The 18,926-nt window shown below is 56.8% G+C and overlaps 8 protein-coding genes across 8 annotated transcripts; 4 read left to right on the top strand and 4 right to left on the bottom strand.

Moving 5' to 3' along the window:
- Window positions 1-190: 190 nt before the first annotated feature.
- B0T26DRAFT_745781 (uncharacterized protein) lies at window positions 191-649 on the top strand (the record flags this gene model as incomplete). The annotated part of the gene is made up of 1 exon (XM_060444611.1): window positions 191-649. The coding sequence occupies one exon, from the start codon at window positions 191-193 to the stop codon at window positions 647-649; it is 459 nt and encodes a 152-aa protein (XP_060302655.1).
- A 4,588-nt stretch (window positions 650-5,237) lies between these two features.
- On the top strand, window positions 5,238-7,590 carry B0T26DRAFT_736632 (major facilitator superfamily domain-containing protein; the record flags this gene model as incomplete). Its single annotated transcript, XM_060443349.1, has 3 exons — window positions 5,238-5,322; window positions 5,412-5,471; window positions 5,552-7,590. The coding sequence occupies 3 exons, from the start codon at window positions 5,238-5,240 to the stop codon at window positions 7,588-7,590; spliced, it is 2,184 nt and encodes a 727-aa protein (XP_060302654.1).
- A 1,248-nt stretch (window positions 7,591-8,838) lies between these two features.
- On the bottom strand, window positions 8,839-10,223 carry B0T26DRAFT_36254 (uncharacterized protein). The gene is made up of 2 exons (XM_060434609.1): window positions 9,784-10,223; window positions 8,839-9,699 (listed from the first exon to the last, which is right to left on the bottom strand). The coding sequence occupies exons 1-2, from the start codon at window positions 10,042-10,044 to the stop codon at window positions 9,058-9,060; spliced, it is 903 nt and encodes a 300-aa protein (XP_060302653.1). The 5' UTR covers window positions 10,045-10,223; the 3' UTR covers window positions 8,839-9,057.
- Window positions 10,224-11,622: 1,399 nt separating this feature from the next.
- B0T26DRAFT_634081 (uncharacterized protein) lies at window positions 11,623-11,871 on the top strand (the record flags this gene model as incomplete). The annotated part of the gene is made up of 1 exon (XM_060436595.1): window positions 11,623-11,871. One exon carries the CDS (start codon window positions 11,623-11,625, stop codon window positions 11,869-11,871), a length of 249 nt encoding a protein of 82 aa, XP_060302652.1.
- An 812-nt stretch (window positions 11,872-12,683) lies between these two features.
- On the bottom strand, window positions 12,684-13,093 carry B0T26DRAFT_631030 (RlpA-like double-psi beta-barrel-protein domain-containing protein-containing protein; the record flags this gene model as incomplete). The annotated part of the gene is made up of 2 exons (XM_060436309.1): window positions 12,684-12,899; window positions 12,992-13,093. Coding segments are annotated over 2 exons (318 nt in total), but the record flags the coding sequence as incomplete, so codon positions are not given.
- A 1,060-nt stretch (window positions 13,094-14,153) lies between these two features.
- On the top strand, window positions 14,154-14,459 carry B0T26DRAFT_745776 (uncharacterized protein; the record flags this gene model as incomplete). The annotated part of the gene is made up of 1 exon (XM_060444610.1): window positions 14,154-14,459. One exon carries the CDS (start codon window positions 14,154-14,156, stop codon window positions 14,457-14,459), a length of 306 nt encoding a protein of 101 aa, XP_060302650.1.
- Window positions 14,460-14,714: 255 nt separating this feature from the next.
- On the bottom strand, window positions 14,715-17,234 carry B0T26DRAFT_685674 (ferric reductase like transmembrane component-domain-containing protein). Its single transcript, XM_060440881.1, has one exon. It carries the CDS (start codon window positions 17,123-17,125, stop codon window positions 14,957-14,959), a length of 2,169 nt encoding a protein of 722 aa, XP_060302649.1. The 5' UTR covers window positions 17,126-17,234; the 3' UTR covers window positions 14,715-14,956.
- Window positions 17,235-17,735: 501 nt separating this feature from the next.
- On the bottom strand, window positions 17,736-18,806 carry B0T26DRAFT_36113 (glutathione S-transferase). Its single transcript, XM_060434605.1, has one exon. The coding sequence runs from the start codon at window positions 18,688-18,690 to the stop codon at window positions 17,803-17,805; it is 888 nt and encodes a 295-aa protein (XP_060302648.1). The 5' UTR covers window positions 18,691-18,806; the 3' UTR covers window positions 17,736-17,802.
- Window positions 18,807-18,926: the final 120 nt, after the last annotated feature.

Raw genomic sequence — 18,926 nt, 5'->3', positions numbered from 1 at the left:
ACCGAGAATCTGAACTCAAAGCTGAGTGACCCGGAATGTTGAAGCCCATTGTCAAACCTTGCTTGCCTACAAATTCCTTCTTCTCCCGTCATACCGGGATTTAACTGCAATTTTCCAGTCCTCCTGCAATATTGGAGTCTGCCCATCGTTCAAAAGTCCTGCCAATCTCGAGCTTTTCCAACCTCGCAAAATGGTCGGCGAAACTATCGGCGAGGCAGCGGACATCCCCACAGACCACGACCACGATGAGTCAGACTGGCTCTTAGGCTACGACTCAGACTCAGGGCCTAGCGAGGATGGCGACAGCACGCAGTCCGACAGCAGCAGCAGCGACTCGCAGCGCACGCTGATACCTTCCTCGACCGTGAGCAGCAACCAGACGTCAAGGGCACGCCGACGTAGGGGCCGACATTACCAAGCCTATCCCGCCACATACGGCGCCCGTCACGTGACGGGCCGTGGCCGAGGAGGAGGACCACACAGCTTGATCAAGCGCTGCCTTGCCGCCGCCGCCCTAGTAGCGCTGAGCGTTTTGCTTTCTGTCGGCATTGCCTGCTGGCTACTGTTCCAGCCCCCCGACCGCTGCGACTGCCCGCTGCCGCCTGCGACGCCGACAACGCCCGACAGCCAACAGAGAACCGTCACCTGACTCTCCTCGGGAAGGGCGAGAACGGGGAGAGGAGGTTGATCATGTCAGAGACGGTGCTGAGGATCGGGTACGATTGTACATAGTCACTACATCACCGTGATAGCGAGGGCGATAATGAGGTAATTTGTTAGTTTTGGAGGTGTCCGTTCCCATAGAATACCTTGGTTAAGTAGCTACCTAAATTTAATGAGCTAAGTGTACCTTGGTTGTCTAGGCACTCTAGAACTACCTGGGGCCTCCATGGCTGCCTAACAACACACTGGCCCGACGATTTGTGCTCGTGACTTGCGAGAAAGGGTTCCACCCATAATTGGTAAAGGTCTAGGTGGAAATCTTAGATGATAACTACGGAGGTCCCAAATCTCCGAGGTAGCAGCTAGAAGAGTCTCAATGTATTGCTGGGCCGCTGGCCAAGTCTCATCCTCGCTCGAGACAGATAGATGAAACTTGATTACGCTTCTAAGTAGCTACCTAGATATAGATGTATATCGAACTGGAGCTTTATACTCAACGGTCTAGTAGCTATTGACTAATCACTAGGCACGGCTGGCGGATTGTAAACAGGATAGCGAAGAATCAAGAATCAACCAATTAATTACAACATGACGCTATCAAAGCGTTCTGATCAATTCTACCAGAGCCAGTTACTTTGGTACACGGAATGATAGTCTTGATATTATATCCTCCCCAAATAGCAAATTAGAACAACCAACATAATCCATCTAGTTAATAGCTTTTAGTCAGACAGTGACAGTCATCGAATTATAACTCATCTGCAATGTAGCAAGCCCTCCAGAGACGTCGCCGAATCAATCTGGTTACTTCCAAAACACCGATATAATTAGTCTTTGAATGCCCACCCATCCCGCGCTGTCTAGAGGCGAGCTAGATAGGCTAGTAAGATCACCGAATCACTAGTCACACTTGAAGACAAACGTCGAAGACGTCGACCTGTCCTTGTCTTTGCCCTTGCCAGAACCGAGGCGCACTACGACTAGCGGGACAAGCGGGATTCCTCTGAACAGCTCAGGACCAAAGACGAACAACGCACCGTTTGTCTTTGGGCCCCCCAAAGTCCCAGAACTCCCTGCCGCAGAGCAGATGCCGAAACAAGGCTCGAGGCCCGCCTACAAATTCGCCATCCCAGCATCCCCCGCCTTCGCTGAGCCGCAGGGCTCCCCCGGTCTAGCCGACGCGCTGGGTCGAGCACTAAGCTTCCCGAGAGGACTGGCGAGAACGACAAGAAGCTTCAAGACGTCTTCGACAAGATGGGAACTCTGAAGTTCGGGGCCGGCGAGACGGAGAAGAATCTCCAGGATCTGCACTAGAAAATGGGCGACCTGCAGTTTGGGACGAATCCGAGAGAGGCGGCGAGCAAGCTGTCGACGACGACGACGAAATTACTGCTGCTAGCTACGCAGACGGGCTTCTTTGACTTTGCTAAAAGCGGGGACAAGGGTAAAATAGCCTATTATGCTTGATTTCAGTCCATCTGCGGCGCGATCGAGCCTTGCTCAGAAGCTGCGCCCAGACTTTGGCAAGCCTCTCAGCAGCCACGTCGTCGTCGTTATCGCGGCAAAAAACACTCGCAGCTTATCCGTTCTAGATACAGTTCCTGGATGATGGCTTCTTTGTCGTCTTTGGGGGGCGAAGGGCTGAGACGAGGCAGCATGGCCAAGATGGCATCTCGCTCGGGTTGGCTCAGACTGCGGCGGCATCGGCGGCCTGATTGCGTCTTTCCCAGACACGACCATCCCTAAGCCTCTGGATTGTAGAGCGCGAGGCTCAAGGCAGGACACCAATGGGCCATGTCCTCAGACTCGGACGCGTCGGACGCGTCGACCAGGGCATGGGGCGCGACGCCGTGCCCATCCTTGGCGTTGATGACGCTATGGCTTTGGACTGAGCAGCCTGAACTCCTGACATGGTGAATTGAACAGTGGTTGCTAGCTATCGCTAGAGAGGGGTCGGCCGCATCTGTGAGTATCTTGTGAGGTGGTCGGATATTGAGTTTGCATTCCGAGCTAAGTTTTCTGCATCCCGGCAAGCCACAGACCACACCTTGTCAGCATGGCTCAAATGGTGCGTCAGCCGTGGCCTAAAACAAGGTATATAGAAGCTTGTTTAGACTTTCGGTATTAGGTTTACCTGGTCCCGGCGTAGGTATCTTCTATGTTCAATCGGAGTGGGGGGCGCTTAGGCCCAAGTAAGGTACTGGTTGTCAGCGACGACATGTTCGAATTCTTGAGAGATCTTTGACAGTTCACTAGTGTGTGTCTAGGCCCATGCCTATTCCAAGTTCATATTAGCGCCAAACGGCTTTGGAAGAAGCCAATGTCTCGTACCAACATAGTAGTTCTAGACCTAATGGGTTCTGTGCTGATTATTAGCTCTGTCGTTGTTCCAAACTATGTAGTTAATTCCTCCGAACTAACCTAGGCCGTTACCAAGGTGCGTATGTCGCCCACTTTTGAGCCACTTTTGAGCCACATTGTCAAGTCACATCCTGCATATCCCTTCATTCGTGACTTTCAGCCCTGATCCCTTTTTCCGGGCTCCCGGACTTCCGAATGCCCTCTTTTTTCTCCCTTGCTACGGTTGAGTCCCTTACGTAGTACGACTGAACAGACTGTTGAACCAGGTTTCCTTTGTCCTTTTCTTGGAAGCATAAAAGGCCTTCTTTCCTGTATTATTAGATTGGATTTAGACAGACAATTCAAGACCCTTCAAGCCACTGTCAACTTTGATCACGGGCCAGAGCGTATTTACGCGCTGTGATGTTTTGTTTGAATCTCGACTGTTAACTAGCAGGTTGGTTGCAGTTGCTTGGAGATTCTCGTTGTTTCCCGTCGCAATTCTCACGCGTAAGGGCCTGTTTGATAGCATCTGTTTGTATCCGTAACTCGAGATGAGGCTCAAATGTCGTGCATGGCGATGCTCGGCAGAGACCTTGTCTCTCTGGTGAGGTGCTGGGATCCTGTGGAACACCAACCTCGCGCGGTCAGCCATTGCAGCTTGGCAGGCCAGCTGGGAGCCACGCTTCGGTCTGCGGCCTATTGCAGCGGGCTGGGCCTCGCAGCAGTGGGGTGGGGGAGATTAGAACGACAGGCCCTTGGACAGGTGCAGTTTAGCGTCTGTCCCACTTGGACTCTGGCGCCGATCTGGCCGAGATAACGGGGCAACGGGGCTACGGCTGTGGAATCACTGAAATGAGCACAAAAGCAATCTGGTGTGGTCTGGCCTGTGCCCACCGTCGTTGTGCCTCGAGGAGCAGCTGCACCTCTGGGGACGCGCGTTTGGGAGTGAGTGCATTGCCTTATTCGGAGCTGGAATCGGAACCGGAACCAGACACGCGCCCGACAGTTTGACGCGTGACAGTGCCGTGGCGTCTCTCTCAGGCTGTACTGGACGGTTGCTCTTTCCAAGCCGTTAGCCGCGATCAAACACGAGGGGGACCAAACAGGGGACGCATGCAGCAGCGCACGCACGCACGCACGCGCGGGGTGATAAGCTGTAGATTGCACCACACACGACGACGACGCGACCAGCACCGGCACGTCTCTTTCTTGTCTGAAGAGAGGGGATAGGTAATTAGTCATCGACGACGAACAGGGTGACAAGGAAGACTGCGACGGTGACGGTGACGGCGACGGTGACGGCGACGGCGACGGCGACGGCGACCGTGACGGGGCCGACAAAACCAACACTGACTCCCTCCTGGTTGATACTGTTACCAGACTTGGCAAACAAGAAAAACTAGTCATGGCATCGCGCATCTTTACGCTCCCGCTATGGGCGCCATCCGCTCAGACTGAGGCCGAGGCCGGGGCCGGGCAGAGTCAAGCCGAGCAGATTGGTGTTGAGCAGCCGTTGTTGAGCAGCGAGACCCGGGTCGACGCAGCAGGCCAACCTGGAGCGTGGTTTGGCAAGGGCGGCAAACTCTTTGTAGAGAAGCGAAAAACTCCCATCAGTCCTAACTCATCGGGTTCGGAGGAGGGACCCACAGCAGCTGCCGGTACTGGCACTGGCACTAGTTGGCCATCGGCGTCTCAGAGTCAACCTCTTCTCAGAACCGAGAGACGGAACCAAATCTTTTCCTCACGAGCCCTCAACCTCGCACATCGCTGGTTTCGCTCTGCACCCCCCGCATACATCACATCACAAACACACTCAACAAACTCCCTCGTCGCCGCAGATAGGATGCCGAGCCCGTCGAGTCGACTTCGCGTCGACTCAGACGTCGAGCCGCGAGCCGGCTTTTGGAGCGCCCTACTCCTCGTCGTGCTGGCCAAGTTTGCGGCCTTGACCGTGAGTCTTTTCTTTCCTTTTTTCCTTTCTTTTTTTGATTTTCTTGTCTCTTTAGCCGAGCCGTGGTCTTCCTTCCTACCTACGTATTCTATCTCTCTTCCTACCTACCCCCTACCCATATACCCACATATTTGGGTATATGAACCAATAGAAACGGGCCACTCGCTAACCAAGTTGCCTTTGCGATGAATTTCTAGGACGTTTTTCTCTCCGGGCTTGTAAGCATTTTCATATCCACGGAACCCTCTGTAGAGTCTGCAACGGGTTTGATTTCTCTCGAATGATAGCGCTAACCTCTACTCGCCAGTTCGTGCCCTTGATCCCCTCCATCGTCGCGCAGCGTGGTGGGGTTACCGTCGACCAAGGTATGTCGGACGCCAAACTCGTGGGCTTTTCGTTGGAGGTAATACGTGCGGCGCGCGATGCTAACTGTCTTTGCCTTGGTGCTGTCCAGTCCAGATGTGGACTTCGGTGCTCATCTCCGCATATGGCGGAGCTTTCGTGGCCGTATCTCGTGAGTGTCCCTCGGCCCTCCCTCTCCTGCTCTGAGGCCAGGACTTGAGCTGACGTTTGAATTCTCTTCCCCTGCAATAGCTCTGATGCCTTTCTTGGCTCGCAAGGGTCTGTCTCTTTGGGCCGTGCTCGTCGCCGGTCTCGTCTGTGCGGGCGCCTCGCTCGCCCTCCTCCAACTCTCGTCCGTCTTGTCGCTTCTGGTTCTGGCTCGGATCCTCCAGGGTCTGGCGGGCGCCTCCATTGCCGGTGCCTGCTCGGCCTTGATATCGACGGCCATAGACCTCAACGGCGGCGCCAGCGTTTTGTCGTGGGTGACCCCCGCGCTCATCCAGAGCGCGGCTATGGCCGTCGCCCCAGCTGTCTCGGGCGTGCTGCACGATTATGCGGGCGGAGAGACGGCTGTTTTCCGCTGCGCTTACGTCGTCATCGCCGTCAACGTTGTGCTCGGCCTGCTCGTCTTTGTCTTTGCCCGTGTCCCTGCCGCAAACCGGGCGAACGGTCGTCGCAGAGACGACGGGCCTGCGGCGCATGAGAGCCGTGCCCAGAACTACGGGACCGTCAGGCTTAGAGGAGGCGGCGATATGTTGATGAGCGGGAACTCATCGAGGTCCAGCTCTCCTGGTCTGCTGTCGGTGAGCTCGAGGCGGAGCAGCGTTAGCTCCATCCACCGCGACTCGCCGCAGCCGTCGCCTCCCGGTCTGCGCATCACCACGGCCGTCTACGGATACCTGGTCGTCGCTTTCCTCGGCACTGCTCTTCAGAGCGTGTTGCCCATCTTTGTCGACAAGCGCTTCAACTGGAGCACGTCGGCCGCCGGGATGATGTTTGTCTGGCTGTCTGGTCCTGCCGTGCTCGTCGGGCCCCTCGCTGGCGCCCTCAGCTCCCGCGTGACAATGACGGCTCGCTACCTCGCTGCCGCCGGCTTCCTCGCTTGCGCCCCAGCCCTCATGTACCTGGGCCGCCTCCCCAGTGGAGACTCGCCCGCCATCCAGCTCGCATTCCTCGCCACTCTGGCCGGTATCTCTGTGGCCCTTGGGCTGTGCGGCGACCCCCTTGCCAGAGAGATCAGGCGCGTGCGAGCCCGGGCCACGCGGCCATTCTCGGCCATCGACGACGACACCAGCGCGGGCACACACGCCTCGAACCTGCCGAACCTGGCCCACGCTTGGGGCAGCTTGACCGGTCCTCTCGTCGCCGGCGCCCTCGCTTCGGTTTGCGGCTGGAAGACTATGACCAAGTCGCTGGGCATCGTCAGCGCCCTATCTGGGCTCTTGACCCTCTTGTTCTTGCAAGGCTGGATTGGAAGCTCGTTCGGGGCGGCCCAGAACGGAAGTCACGCCTATGACTCAGACGAAGAGTCGTCGCCTCTCCTGCATGACTCTGCGCATGATGAACCCGAGCAGTTTACCTTCCCTCGAGGGCGGCCCGGCGGGTTTTTCGATACGGTCGGCAGCAGCGTCAACTCTAACAGCCCATACAACACCCGCGCTCTTAGCAAGTCAGACGATTCGAGCGACGCTGCGAGAGAACAGGGCACGTCACAATACCGAGCGCACCGCCGGCAGTTCAGCGTAGACACGTTTGTGGACCCGTCGCCGTCTTCGTCGAGTAAGGCGGCGTCGTCCTCGGTGTCGTCGGACGAGCTTTTCCGGGCCCGCTTCCAAGCGGCCATCGACCTGCCCGTGGGCGCCGTGCTGCGGCCGCGCAACGCCGAGGAGCGCTTCGTTATGAGGGAAGCGCCCCACGCGCCAGCGACGGACCCGCGCCTAGCCGCTGGCCGCCGATACGTCCTCGACATGGAGCAGCCGTCGGCCGACGGCGGCAAGGAGATGGTCAAGCGCCACGTCATCGTCTTCGAGGAGGGCCAGGTCCCGCCCGGCATGCTCCAGCGCCGCGAGCACCACACCGTCTCGGTCAACCGCCGCGCTAGCGGCGGAGACGACAACGACGAGGCTGCTATCTTGGCTGGCAAAGACGACCACACCATGCGCGTGGCCGAAGAGACGGGTGCTACCGCCGAGCAGGCCGCGTTCCGCGACGATTCCGCGGCCCGCTACGTTGTTGTTCTCTTGGAGAAGGGCGACGACGACGCGCTGGCCTCGAGCGAGGAGTCCCGCTAATCAAGGGACAGGGGAGAGAAAAAGGGCGGTGTTTTGGTCTGGAAGCGGTTTGGATCACGGGCCCAAGCCTCCGGTACACGCCCTCACTCCGACGATGAACACTCTAACATACTCATCTTCCAGTTCTGCAGTCATCAGTCGGGCAAGTCAAGAAGGTGGAGTTGAGCTGTCGTAATTATGAGTCCACGAGAGCTGGTCGAGCTAGCCGGGCCGCGTCAACTCCGGCCACATCCAGTTTCAGCTTCTCTCTCCGGGACAGTAAGGAGGAACCCCTAAGCTCCTTCTGGATAGTGGGTTTGACCCGAAAAAGTAGCTATACCTCCAGGACATCGCATGGAAGCTCTAGTGGACCCCGGTATCGGGGCGGCTCTGGGAGGAAGTTCACTGTCCAAGTTCAGTTCCTTTCGCAATGATGTGTACTTTGTGCTTTAATTTATAGCCTTCGTGTCTGAAGATATTTAAGACAAAAGCGCAGTCACATTTGGCTTAGTTCTGGTTCCATTGTCCGCCTTTGTTTGGCCTAATTGTACAACACATTACACAATAGCTACAGTAGGCCATTTTTCTGCTGTTTCGCTGTGTGTGAGACTAGTATCATCGAGGTTCTGGACGACCCGCAACGCCCATCTGCGTGACCCGAATAAACAACTGGAATAGGAGCGCACTGCCAACATCGAGGCTGTTCTGATCAACATGCCTGGAACGGTTCAGAACCCCCCTTGCAACACTGACGGGCGACTTCTATCTGATATTTTCAACCGCATTCAGCGCTTTCAATCAGATTCTGATTCTGTCATATAATTAAAAGTGTAATAATAGTGTCTATTCTGACCGTAGGTAGGCCACAGGTTGCATTGAAATCTACACCCCTGAAGCTTCTTGCACCTCCAACTCTACCACTGCAGTGACACAAATAACCTCACGGCTATAATAGCTACGGATGCGGCCAAGCTAGGGGCTCATGGCGACCGGGGAACTTAGGGCGGTCCTGGTATCCTAGATAGGCAGGGGTTCTTATTTAATAATGTTACGACTTCATTGGTAGATGGATACCTTGGGTATCAACTAGAAGGAAGTTACGGAGGCATGGCCTTGTCCTAGGAAACCTAACTTTCGTCATAACAGGTAGATCTTTACTAGGCTTATCCCAGGCACCGGCATACTACTACAGACGGTGGCTACGGCCCGACTAATAGAAGGGCCTAGAAAGTAATTAGCTCATTTGAAATGATAACAGCAACTGCATTAGGCCAGGCTACTAAAGCTGCACATATATGTCACCTGCTATCACACAATCAAAAAACACAGCTGCACCATATGCACTCCATTTTGTTACACGTTGAGTGGATCCCCAACCCTGCTATCTACCTCCAGGGGCTCGGTAATGCCGCATCCTGCATGCTCTGTTTCGTTTACCTCCAATTATCTGGCCCCGGAAGTTTCCCGAATGCGGGTATTGGGAAGTCGCTACGGTTTGTTAACTTTGACAATGGACAATAGTACAGAAAATTTCCGGAAAAATTGGAGGAGGAGAAACGGATAGAAAGAACGCTCCCGGGTTAGCACTTGCCTCTCACTGGCGCCCATCAGCTTCTTGCTGAGTTCAAATACGGCGTCCTTGCCTGTAACTTCCTCCTTTGCGCTAGTCTGTGAACCTTTAGTAGCGGCAGGACTGGTATCGTTGTTGTGCGGGCCGCCCTCCGTCTCACTGGCCGCCACTGTGATGGCCATCTTGGCCGCAAACTCGTCCTCGAGGCTCTTGGCGCGCTCGAGGTAGTACTCGTGGCGCTCTCGGATTAGCTCCTGGGTGCAGGCCCGTCTTTCCTTCCTGAACACCTTTATCTTGTGCGCCCAGTTCTCCATCTTGTCGAGCAAGAACGCCTTCTTGAGTCTGAGCCTGAGCTGGCGTGTCGTGGCTGCCTTGTCTAGAGTTTTTGTGCCAGCTTCGTTGCTAGCTCCGCGGCCGCCCACGCGCGCCGCCACCGAGTCTCGAAAATTAGCGTAGTTACAACGATGCTCGAGACGCTTCGCCTCGGCCCAGCTGACCCACGACACTTGCAGCTGCTTGCGGCGCTCGACGTAGTCTCTCTGTACGAAATCGTCGTAGTCCTGCGAATCCAATAGACGAGTGTTAGTGCTTCTAGCAGGCCCTATGTAGAGGACGCGTCTGTTGGATAGGATAGGCACACTGACCGGGGGGGCTGGCTGCGGGATAGAGGCGGCTACTATTTCTCGCCCGTCGAGCCAGTTCATAGTGCCCAAGGGCCTGTTGCCGCTGGACTGAGGGCCTGGAGGTTCGAGGAAGTCGTATGGTGTGTGGTTTTGTAGGGACTCATTCTGGGTCGTAGCCTGGATCAAGGGGTCGCCGGCGAGAAGCAGCTCCTGCTGCACCTCAACTTCCATTTTGAATTTGATGGTATCGCCGATTAAGGCATGCGTAGCCCAACGGAGCATGGAATGAAGGCGGCTCGGGTGCTGACTGCTGGTCTGGGTGGTGTGGTGATTTTGTGCCTGGGGATTTAGACAACCGGCGGGCTTGTCCTCGAGGCCCAGCTCGTTCAAGGCAAGCGCACTGCCTGACACTGTGCTATCCCGGTAGCTTGTTCGCGCGGCCAGAAGGCTTTGACCTAGGTCCAAGTCCAGTCAATGGACGCGAGCGGGGCAGCTCGCCGTTGAATTCGGATGAAGACACCGACACCGACAAGGGAAGTGACGCGCTTGAGTGCGCAGAGGCATTGACACCTCGGGCCAATGAACAACATTCTCGGGTAGCGCAGAACCTTATGGCGTTCTATGTTGGATGTTGAATTTACCTAATTGCAATTTAAGTCTACTGTGGCGTCGACACTCCGGTGTTTTTTTTTTCCCAGCGGGTTTGCTACCGTTTGAAGTCCTTGACGTGTATTATACGGAATGAGCTTTTCGGACCAGGAATGAAATAGCATGGGGTTACACATAAGCTGTCCAGTTACAAATAAAGAGGCGGGATCAGATGCTGTTGACTGAGAAGTTAAGACGGTCAAGTATTCTGTTGGAATGACAAGGCCATTCGTACGGTAGTCACTGCAGTAACTAGAACGAAAGGTAGGGTGTCGTGTGTTGATTGTACTATTCTCTCTCAATTACTCTACTGTCAAGGATCGCGAACCACGGGGACATGGAGGGGCTGATTTCCAGTGCCCCGCCAACACGTGGGAAATCACGTGTTAGGCGGGTGTGGCCCGTGTGCTGACGTAGTTGCCCCACTATTACACCTGCTGGGTAAATCACAGCTCCTGGTTGATCGGTAATTCCTACATATTCCCTAATTATGATCAAGTCTAAATTTATAGCAGGCATCTTAGGTACCTAGTTTCGTTGAGCAAGATTCGCCGGGCTCGCCTCTTCTTTTTTTGATCACCTTATTTGTGACGGCGTTTAGCAACACCCACTACCGCTGCACCACACCTTCCAAAAGGATGCCAGAATTACAAGCCGTCAGGCTGCAATTCTACAGTGGGTTATAGTATGGTCACGCACCCGTAGGGCTTCAGCGCCTACCGCCGTGCCGTGACATTATTCTTAAAACCTCCTAAATTAGGCTCGATTTGCCCGTGGTGTCAACAGCTTTGCTCAGATACCAGGCTCATTACTATTTTTAACTAGGGTTAGGGATCGTGGAGGGCCAGTCGTGCGGTCTGGCCGCTGGCTGGTTGAGGCCGGAGCGGTGGCGCTTTAACTGGCATATGACATCATGCGTCCAACCGAACAGGTGACAGGTGAATCATTCGCCTCCAAATCGCCACCGCAAACACCTGACAGCCAGCCGCAGGCTACCTCATTCACTATATTTGTTCTGCCGAATCCAGGGCTAGGGCACGGCATTTCGACACATCGGTTGTGCAGCTCTTTACCCTATCACCAACGCTATTCCCCAACAATCCCTGCTACCGATTCTTTGAAATTGGTTTCAGAACAAAACAAGTCGACCCAGATAATCTCGACAGTTGCCGCTCAGGGTTCAATTTCGACATCAATACTCACGTCATCACCATGGGACACAGCTTCAACCGGGCCCACACAGCCACAAACATCGAGCCGCCGCCGCAGTGGCAGGACATCACAACTCACAAATACTGCAAGCGCGTCGACCTCGGTCGCCTCGGCAAGCCCAACAAGGCTCAAAAGTGTGATGAATGTCTCGCTGTCAAGGCCGCATCATCGAAGGCGAACCAGCGCGACGCGGCAGCCCGTCGCCAGGAGAAGCTCTCGTGGGGTTTGGAGGGTAACGGCGTCGAATGACGACCTGCAACATATCAAGCCGGAGAGAGGGATGAGTCAAGCGTCTTGACAATCATATGAGTTCATGTCGCTTTGCGTCGGCGCCGGCGGTGGTCCCCAGCAACGACAAGCCGCGCGCCGTTGGATCAACGCCTAGCGCCGTGTTCGACACCGGAAACTAAAATAGCAAGGAAAATGGCTATCAGCGAGGTGCCTTGCCGAGATAAAGCGTGAGAGGCAATGCTGAGCTTGAGCTCTGGTCCAACTCGATTGGCTTGCCGCAACTCGAAGCCACACGCACAACCATGGCCACCAGATATAGAGCCGCGATGGTCGGTCTGGCTATACCCTGCAACAAGCCAAGTTGGGATAGTCCTAGAAACACTAGAGTACATGCTGCTTTCTCCTGAGAGGAGATCGTCATTGAACCTCACCGCCTCAAAGCCTCAAAGTGCGCCTGTGCTTCATTTCTCTTCGACTTCGTCCAGCATCCCAGTCTCTTAACTGCCTTTGACCTCGTAACAGTGAAACGCCTTCATTGCTGGTCCATAAAGGTTCAAACCTAAAATTCCCCGACAACCGCAAATGTAAATCTTTCAGGGACGCCGTTTAGTAATAATCATCATCCGAGTCGTCATCCGAGTCGTAATCAGAGTCAGAGTCATAGTCAGAGCCCGAGTCGTCAGTGTCGTCGTCAGTGTCGTATTCGTGATAATCAACATGGTAGTCAGTATACTTGCGACTGTCCCAAGAGTTGATGAAGCTCCTGCCATCTGGTTTAGCTAACCAATCTCTTTGATCAGGGTCACTGGAAGGGACGAGCTGCTTGGCAATTACCATTCAATGTGGAACTGGCCGTGCGGCGCGTCGTTCGTTATGGCGTTCCAGGCGGCAATCGACAGATCGACGTGGTTTGAGTCGCAAGACTCGCACGTGTCCTCGACCGTCACGATGATCGAGTTTCCCTCGCCGTCCACTCCGTAATCGCTACCGACGTGCCTGACCTCGATCTGCCGACCACATTGCGGCCCCTTGTACTCGTGGTTCATCTAGCCAGCCATGTTAGCAAAAGCCCTGTTGTTTGTAGCGAACCACAGCGTGGACAGTGGTAAAGAAGGAACAGAGGAAAGTGATCAAATACCCAGGCATTGCCGAGCGCGGCGACGAAGTCGCTATCCGAATTCCAGTGTCCGCACGACCCGGCATTGCCGTCCTGCTCGTACACGGTGCTCTTGCCCCAATAGCTAAGGGAGGTGAGAACCGGAACACGAGAGTCTGCATCCTTCGCCACCCAGGTCACAGACGACAGACAGGGGCGGGCGACTCACTGCTGGTCGCGCTTGACGATGGCACGCTGCTTGCCGAGGGTCTGGTTTCGAACACCGCTCGCCGGCTCCGTGAATATGGAGAAGAAGAAGGCGGCCGAGAAAAGACTCAGGCTCCTGGCAAACATCTTGCCGTGCTGACGTGCTTCAGGCCGGGACCGGGCTGATCGACAGGAGAACAAGGGGCCAAATGATTCCGAGCGGCACAGAGATGGAAAGACACAGCCAAACGAAGTTGGAGATTGCACATGGGAAACTGAAATGGTGCGGCGAATTGTCGTATATTATCCCCGGATGTCGCTCGGGTGCTTCCCCTCTTCGGCCTCCAGAGTCCGCAACTCCCACGGGACAATGGCGGAAGGGTGACTGGTCTACGGGGCAATGAGAGTTTCGACGAGCAAGACTTTGCCGAGCTCCCGGTGGACGACTTGAGAGTTCAAGCCACCCGCACGCCATCGTGGGCGCCCACCTCAAGGCAACCCAAGGACACGTCAAAACCCACTCATGAGTGTGTGCAGGTTAATTCCGAGCATACGATAATGTTCATGGACAGTGCTGACATATCCAGTTCCTATTGCTCGGGAAGCAGCTGGGGCTACCCTTCATCTGGAAACCATAGCCTCACAAGCCAACTGCCTGCATATCCCCCCCCACCGCGCATAGCAGACCTCTGACCTCGCTGTGACGGTATGTGACGTCAAGCAGTGTCGGGGATGACATGCGCATTGCGACAGGGCTGCGCAATGGATTTTCCCTTGCCACAGGGAGCACCGGGAACGTATATAGACAGAATAGTACCGATAGAAGCGAAACGGGAAGCTGTTCAAACAGTCCGCTTCCATCACTTTGTCCGCCACATCAAGCAAGCAGACAACAGACACCCAAAGACAAGAACCGCAAGAAGAACAAGAAAACTCAAACCAACATCCAGCCACGAAAAGCATTCCAAGTTCCCAGGTCTACCAAACTTAACCAAAAATGTCCGACAAACAAACCCAAGACGCGCAATCGGGCATCACAGGCGTGGGCAAATCCGTAACATCGACGCTGGGCAACACGCTGGGCGGCGTGGCGGGCACGGCAGGGAGCACGATCGGGGCTGCTGGACACGGGGTGGGCGAGACGGTGAGCAGTGCGACGGGGACTTCGGCGGGCGAGCCGGTCGGCGAGGCCGTGGCGAGCGTCGGGTCTGGGGTCGAACAGAGCGGCCGGGGCGTTGCGAAGGGCGTCAAGGATGCTGGGGATCTCAGCAAGATGACGAAGATGCCGGGCGAGGACGAGTGATTGCCTACCTAGCGAGGGGGTGGATAAATGGCTAACGTGGCGTCATGGTTTTGGTCCGAGGCTCGTGAGAGTGTCTGTCTGTCTGTTTTGCATGTTTGTCTGTACAAGTCGTCATTCTGGCAAACAGAGTTCGGCAGGTGCATGTGACAATAACACTGGCTCGGCAACGTCGTGGGCGGAAGGCAAGCCCACCACAGCTGATCCCGAGTGTCTAGGAGACATCCAAAGTCCATGACATTTACATCTATCTACAATAGCCGTGCAATGTGAGATACGGAGTATGTTGTCTTCGACTTTTTTCTCTCTTGTAGCTTCCCTAATGAGTTTCTTCGTGCACGTATCATTGACTTCGTCAAACTTCAGAGCCAACCCCCGAAACGAAAGAACCGAAAAAACGCCATGCCATGCAATGCCCTGCCACGCCCTTGCCATGCTTTATAGATGCCCGTGCCGCACATGATAGACCCAAAGGAAAAAGATCAAAAAGTCTATCCGCATCACCATCCAAATTTCTCCACGGCCACGCGCACCGGCAGTCCGGCGCCTGACGCATCCGCGCATACGTTGCGCACCGTCCTGTTGAGCCCGTCGGGGCCCGAGGCTACGACGCCGACCTCGCGTCCGTCGGCCGCCGCGTTGTCGATCCAGCTGGTCACGCAGCCGGCGACATCTGGGCGCCCTGCCTCGCCGCTCGGCTCGGGAACCACGAGGTCGAGGCCGCGCTCGACGAGCTCGTCGAGCTGCTGCTGCGGGATCCAGCTCCGATGTGAGCGCGCGTTTGTCACCCAGAGGAGGTGCACGCGCTGTTGCTTGCTCTTCCCCGCCGCGCCCCCCCTCCTTGTCCTTGTCTTGCCATCGCCGTACCTATCAAGGTCGTCGTCGGTCTGTGCCGTGTCTCTGGCTTCGTCGTCGTCGTGCAGCAGGGCCCAGACCAGGGGGAAGGTAACGGCGATGCCGCTCCCGCCGGCCACGAGGATCGCGCAGTGGGAGGCACGCAACATGGCGAGCGCGTGATACGAGCCGTAGGGGCCGTCGAGTTTGACGTCGACGCGGGTGTGGGTTTGCGCGTAGCGGAGCAAGTCGGCGGTGAATCCGTCGTGTGCGCGGACGAGCAAGCACAGCCAGGCATGTGGTGACTCGGTCTCGGTCTCGCTGGCGGCAGATTGGACACCGGGAGCCGCGGACGCGATGGTGAAAGGGTGTGCCTGCAGAGCGTGCGAGCGCCCGAGCACAGGAACCGAGAGGAAAACGTGGTCTGTCGGCCGCCAGCCGTTGACGATAGATGACTGGCGGAAGAGCGGAGACTGCCACCATCGTGACGACCTGGCCGAGCCTTCGAAGCCGGAAAGCGGGGGAATATCCCAGTTCGCCGAAACGAGAAACGTTTCGCCGTCCTCAAAGATGTTCAGGTCCGCCGTCATGCCAACACGCTTCAGGCCAAACCGCCAGACGAGGCGGTCGACGAGGAAGATGACCAGCGACAGAGCGACGTAGGGGCGGCTGGTGTAGAAGTGGAACCATAGGAACACCAGGGCAGCCACCTGCAGGACGATGTGGGAAGCCAGGAACAGCTCGTACCAGCGCTGGCGGAAAGTGGCCAGCGAGGTGAAGAAGATCAGCTCGTACGAGGAGAAGGCGCCGATGCCTAACAGGATGAGCGGGTGCGTGAAGTACTCGCGCGGAGTCTTGGTCGCCTTGAGCCAGTCGGCCTCGAGGAAGAAGAACCACACGAGCATGCCGACGAAGTGCACCAGAGCCTCGAAGCACAAGAGCTCGCCGACGCGGCGGTGGAAGATGTTCAGGGCTTCGTACGAGAAGCCCGTCAGCCAGCGCAGCGGCTGGTTCTTGGCGGCAAGCAGGTACAAAAGCGGCAGGTTGACGATGAAGACGAACCCAGCCCTGTCGGCAAAAATGAAGAAGAAATCCCACCGCAAGGGCAGCAGGAAGAAGTGGAAGAAAACAACCAAGGCAACCCAGGCGGCAACAAAGACTGATGTTCCGTTAGACGGCAGCGTCTTGTTGACAACGGGTAACGGTGGCGGCTGGCGGGCGAGCCAGGACGAAACCGTCCGCGCGGCGGCACCCGCCCGAGGCCAGGTTAGGCGCCTGGTGCCCGAGGCGGTCTGGTTGTGGGTCAAAAGAGGCAGCCTCTCGAGGTCGACAATCGAGTTCTCGTCCTCTTTGGCAGCCCCGGTGGGCGTCGCCATGCCTCGGACTGAACTGCTTGCCGACAAGGATGAGGAGGATGGCGACGGAGATGCGTCCCCGTCAGCTGTCCTAGCTGCTGTCGACCCGGCCGAGCAAAGGGCCGTGTTTCTGCTCGTATCCAAAAGCCGTGACCGCCACTTCCGGGCGTCGCTTCTGGTTTCTCGCCAGTGGAGAACGGCAAAAACAAGTATCACAGCCAGCACAGCAATGTTGTACGACGCAGCAACGGCGCGAGACTGGTAGATAGCCTCGGTCAGCCGGCGCAGGTACTCAACATTCTCGGGGTCGTCAAGCGGATCGCCGCCGCCCTCTTCTTTCCAAACCGAGAATGGCGTTGTGCTGCTAAGAGCAATTGCAGAAGGCAGGCGCGAGCAGAGGGCCCAAGCAAAGGACGGCAGCGACCCTGGGCCTGCAGCAGCGCTCTGCGGCAGCCACGGGCATCTCTGCGTCGGGTCCATCGATCAACCTTTACTAGATGCTGCCCGGAGCGCTGCGGGGGAGAGGGGAGACGGGAGAGGGGAGAGGAAGACGGAGGTGGCCAACGGGAAGCGGGATGGCGCAATAAGGGTCGAACTTGAGGAGCAGGATCTTATCTGATTATCTGATTAATCTGATAAGGCGGCCGAGCGCGGAGCCTTGAGCCCCCAGCGCCTTGGCAGCGCCTTGGCGTGGGAATGTTCTCCACCGGCAGCTAGCACCCAAGCCAACTGAGCTGTCAACCCCCTAGAAAGCCCCTGAAGCTTGGGCTGTGACTGGATGGAAGGCCGCCCGATAGAAGGGGCTATCAACGACGGCACTGGATACACCTTGATTCCAAGTCCAGTGCTCCTCCATGCACATACAATACCTCACCCAGGATCAAATAACCAACAACGTCTTTCGTTGGTATTGCTCCGTAACCCTGGCATCGCTCGGTCGAGTCTCGGATATCGAGGTGCAGGAGAAAGTAGCACTCGTAGTCCCCGAGCCATGATCCTTGTCGCCTTTACAGAGGCGGTCTAACACTGTACTCCGGACATACACACGAGGCACACACGGCTGGCTGGCTCTCCCTCCCCTGTACACACACCAACTCAAACCTCACAGAACCAACCTCTATACTAACCGCGCCCGACTGCACGCAAACGAGCAACAACTAAGGCAGCCGGCTCTTACCCTGCCTCGTCGCCTGCCCGACCTCAGACTGCGTCGTGTCGTCCGCATAGCGCCTGTACGCCTCGACATACTGGTCCTCGCTGCTCCACGTATCGACTACGCTCTGCCGGCTGACAGCAGCATCAAACCAGCGGCGCCAACGCGCCCACGTCGCGTCGTCGCCGGGCGTACCAGCCGCCGACGGAATTCCCGTGCCGCCGGTCTTGTAGTAGTCGATCAGCCACAGCCGCTTGGCCCACGGCGCGAGCATCACGTCGACTAGACCAAACCGCGCGCCCAGGAACCACGGGCCTCCCCCGTCCTCGTCGCCATGTTCCAGCATCTCGTCCGCGAACGCCCGCAGGTGTCCGTGCAGCCCGCGCCGCCCCTCGTCGAGGCTGTACGGCTTGTCCCCCGTGTGCTGCAGCAGGCGGTAGAAGGCCGGCACGACGCGCGAGCAAATGTGGTCGATCCACAGGCGGCAGCGCGCGCGCTCGTAGACGTCGTTTTCGGGGAGCAGGCGCGGGCCGTGGGGGCCCGGGTCGGCGAACGCCTCGTCCAGGTAGTCGCACACGACGGTGCTCTCGTAGAGCGGCTTAGGCTGCTTGTTCTTGTTGTTGTTGGCGTCGGCGTCGGCAGGCGGCACCTCGAGCGTCGGCACCAGTCCGCGCGGGTTGAGCGCGAGGAACTCGGGCGCCTTGTGGTACGGGTTGATCTCGACGTATTGGTGCGGGATGCGCTTCTCGGCCAGCACGATCCACGCCCGCTGCACGAACGGGCAGAACCACCCGCCGTACAGCTTCAGCGGGTGTTCTGCGCTGTGCGCGGCCGCGAGCGCGGCTGCGGCGCCCGATGTATTGCCCGGGAGCGTGGTGTCAACTGTCGCCATTGTGTGTGCGCCTGTGTCCGTGCCGGTTGTGTGCGATTCGGATCTCGGACGCTGCCTAGTGGCGTGTGTCTGCAGAGCAGTCACCAGTTGCAGTTTCTTTTGCTGACCTCGAGTTGCTTATTGTCCTCGCCCGACGTTGCTTTCCGGTTGTACCAATCTTGGAGGATGGAATGTATGACGTGATGTCCAAGTCGGCGGCGCACCTGAAGATGGAGTGGTCCAAGGTGGGGAAATGC

This window comes from Lasiosphaeria miniovina (genome assembly GCF_030549165.1).
Source record: "Lasiosphaeria miniovina strain SMH2392-1A chromosome Unknown B0T26scaffold_1, whole genome shotgun sequence".
Taxonomy (NCBI): Eukaryota; Fungi; Ascomycota; class Sordariomycetes; order Sordariales; family Lasiosphaeriaceae; genus Lasiosphaeria; species Lasiosphaeria miniovina.
The sequence above is the reverse complement of the archived record's forward strand: the minus strand, read 5'-3'. Positions and strand labels throughout refer to the sequence as shown.

What these genes read in the sequence shown, in the direction of transcription:
- B0T26DRAFT_36254 (XM_060434609.1), bottom strand. Translation starts at nt 10,044, where the DNA reads ATGCTCCGTTGGGCTACGCATGCCTTAATCGGCGATACCATCAAATTC. An exon ending in TCCCGCAGCCAGCCCCCCCG is followed by an intron (nt 9,700 to 9,783) that starts GTCAGTGTGCCT and finishes TTGGATTCGCAG; the next exon opens with GACTACGACGATTTCGTACA.
- B0T26DRAFT_685674 (XM_060440881.1), bottom strand. Translation starts at nt 17,125, where the DNA reads ATGGACCCGACGCAGAGATGCCCGTGGCTGCCGCAGAGCGCTGCTGCA.
- B0T26DRAFT_36113 (XM_060434605.1), bottom strand. Translation starts at nt 18,690, where the DNA reads ATGGCGACAGTTGACACCACGCTCCCGGGCAATACATCGGGCGCCGCA.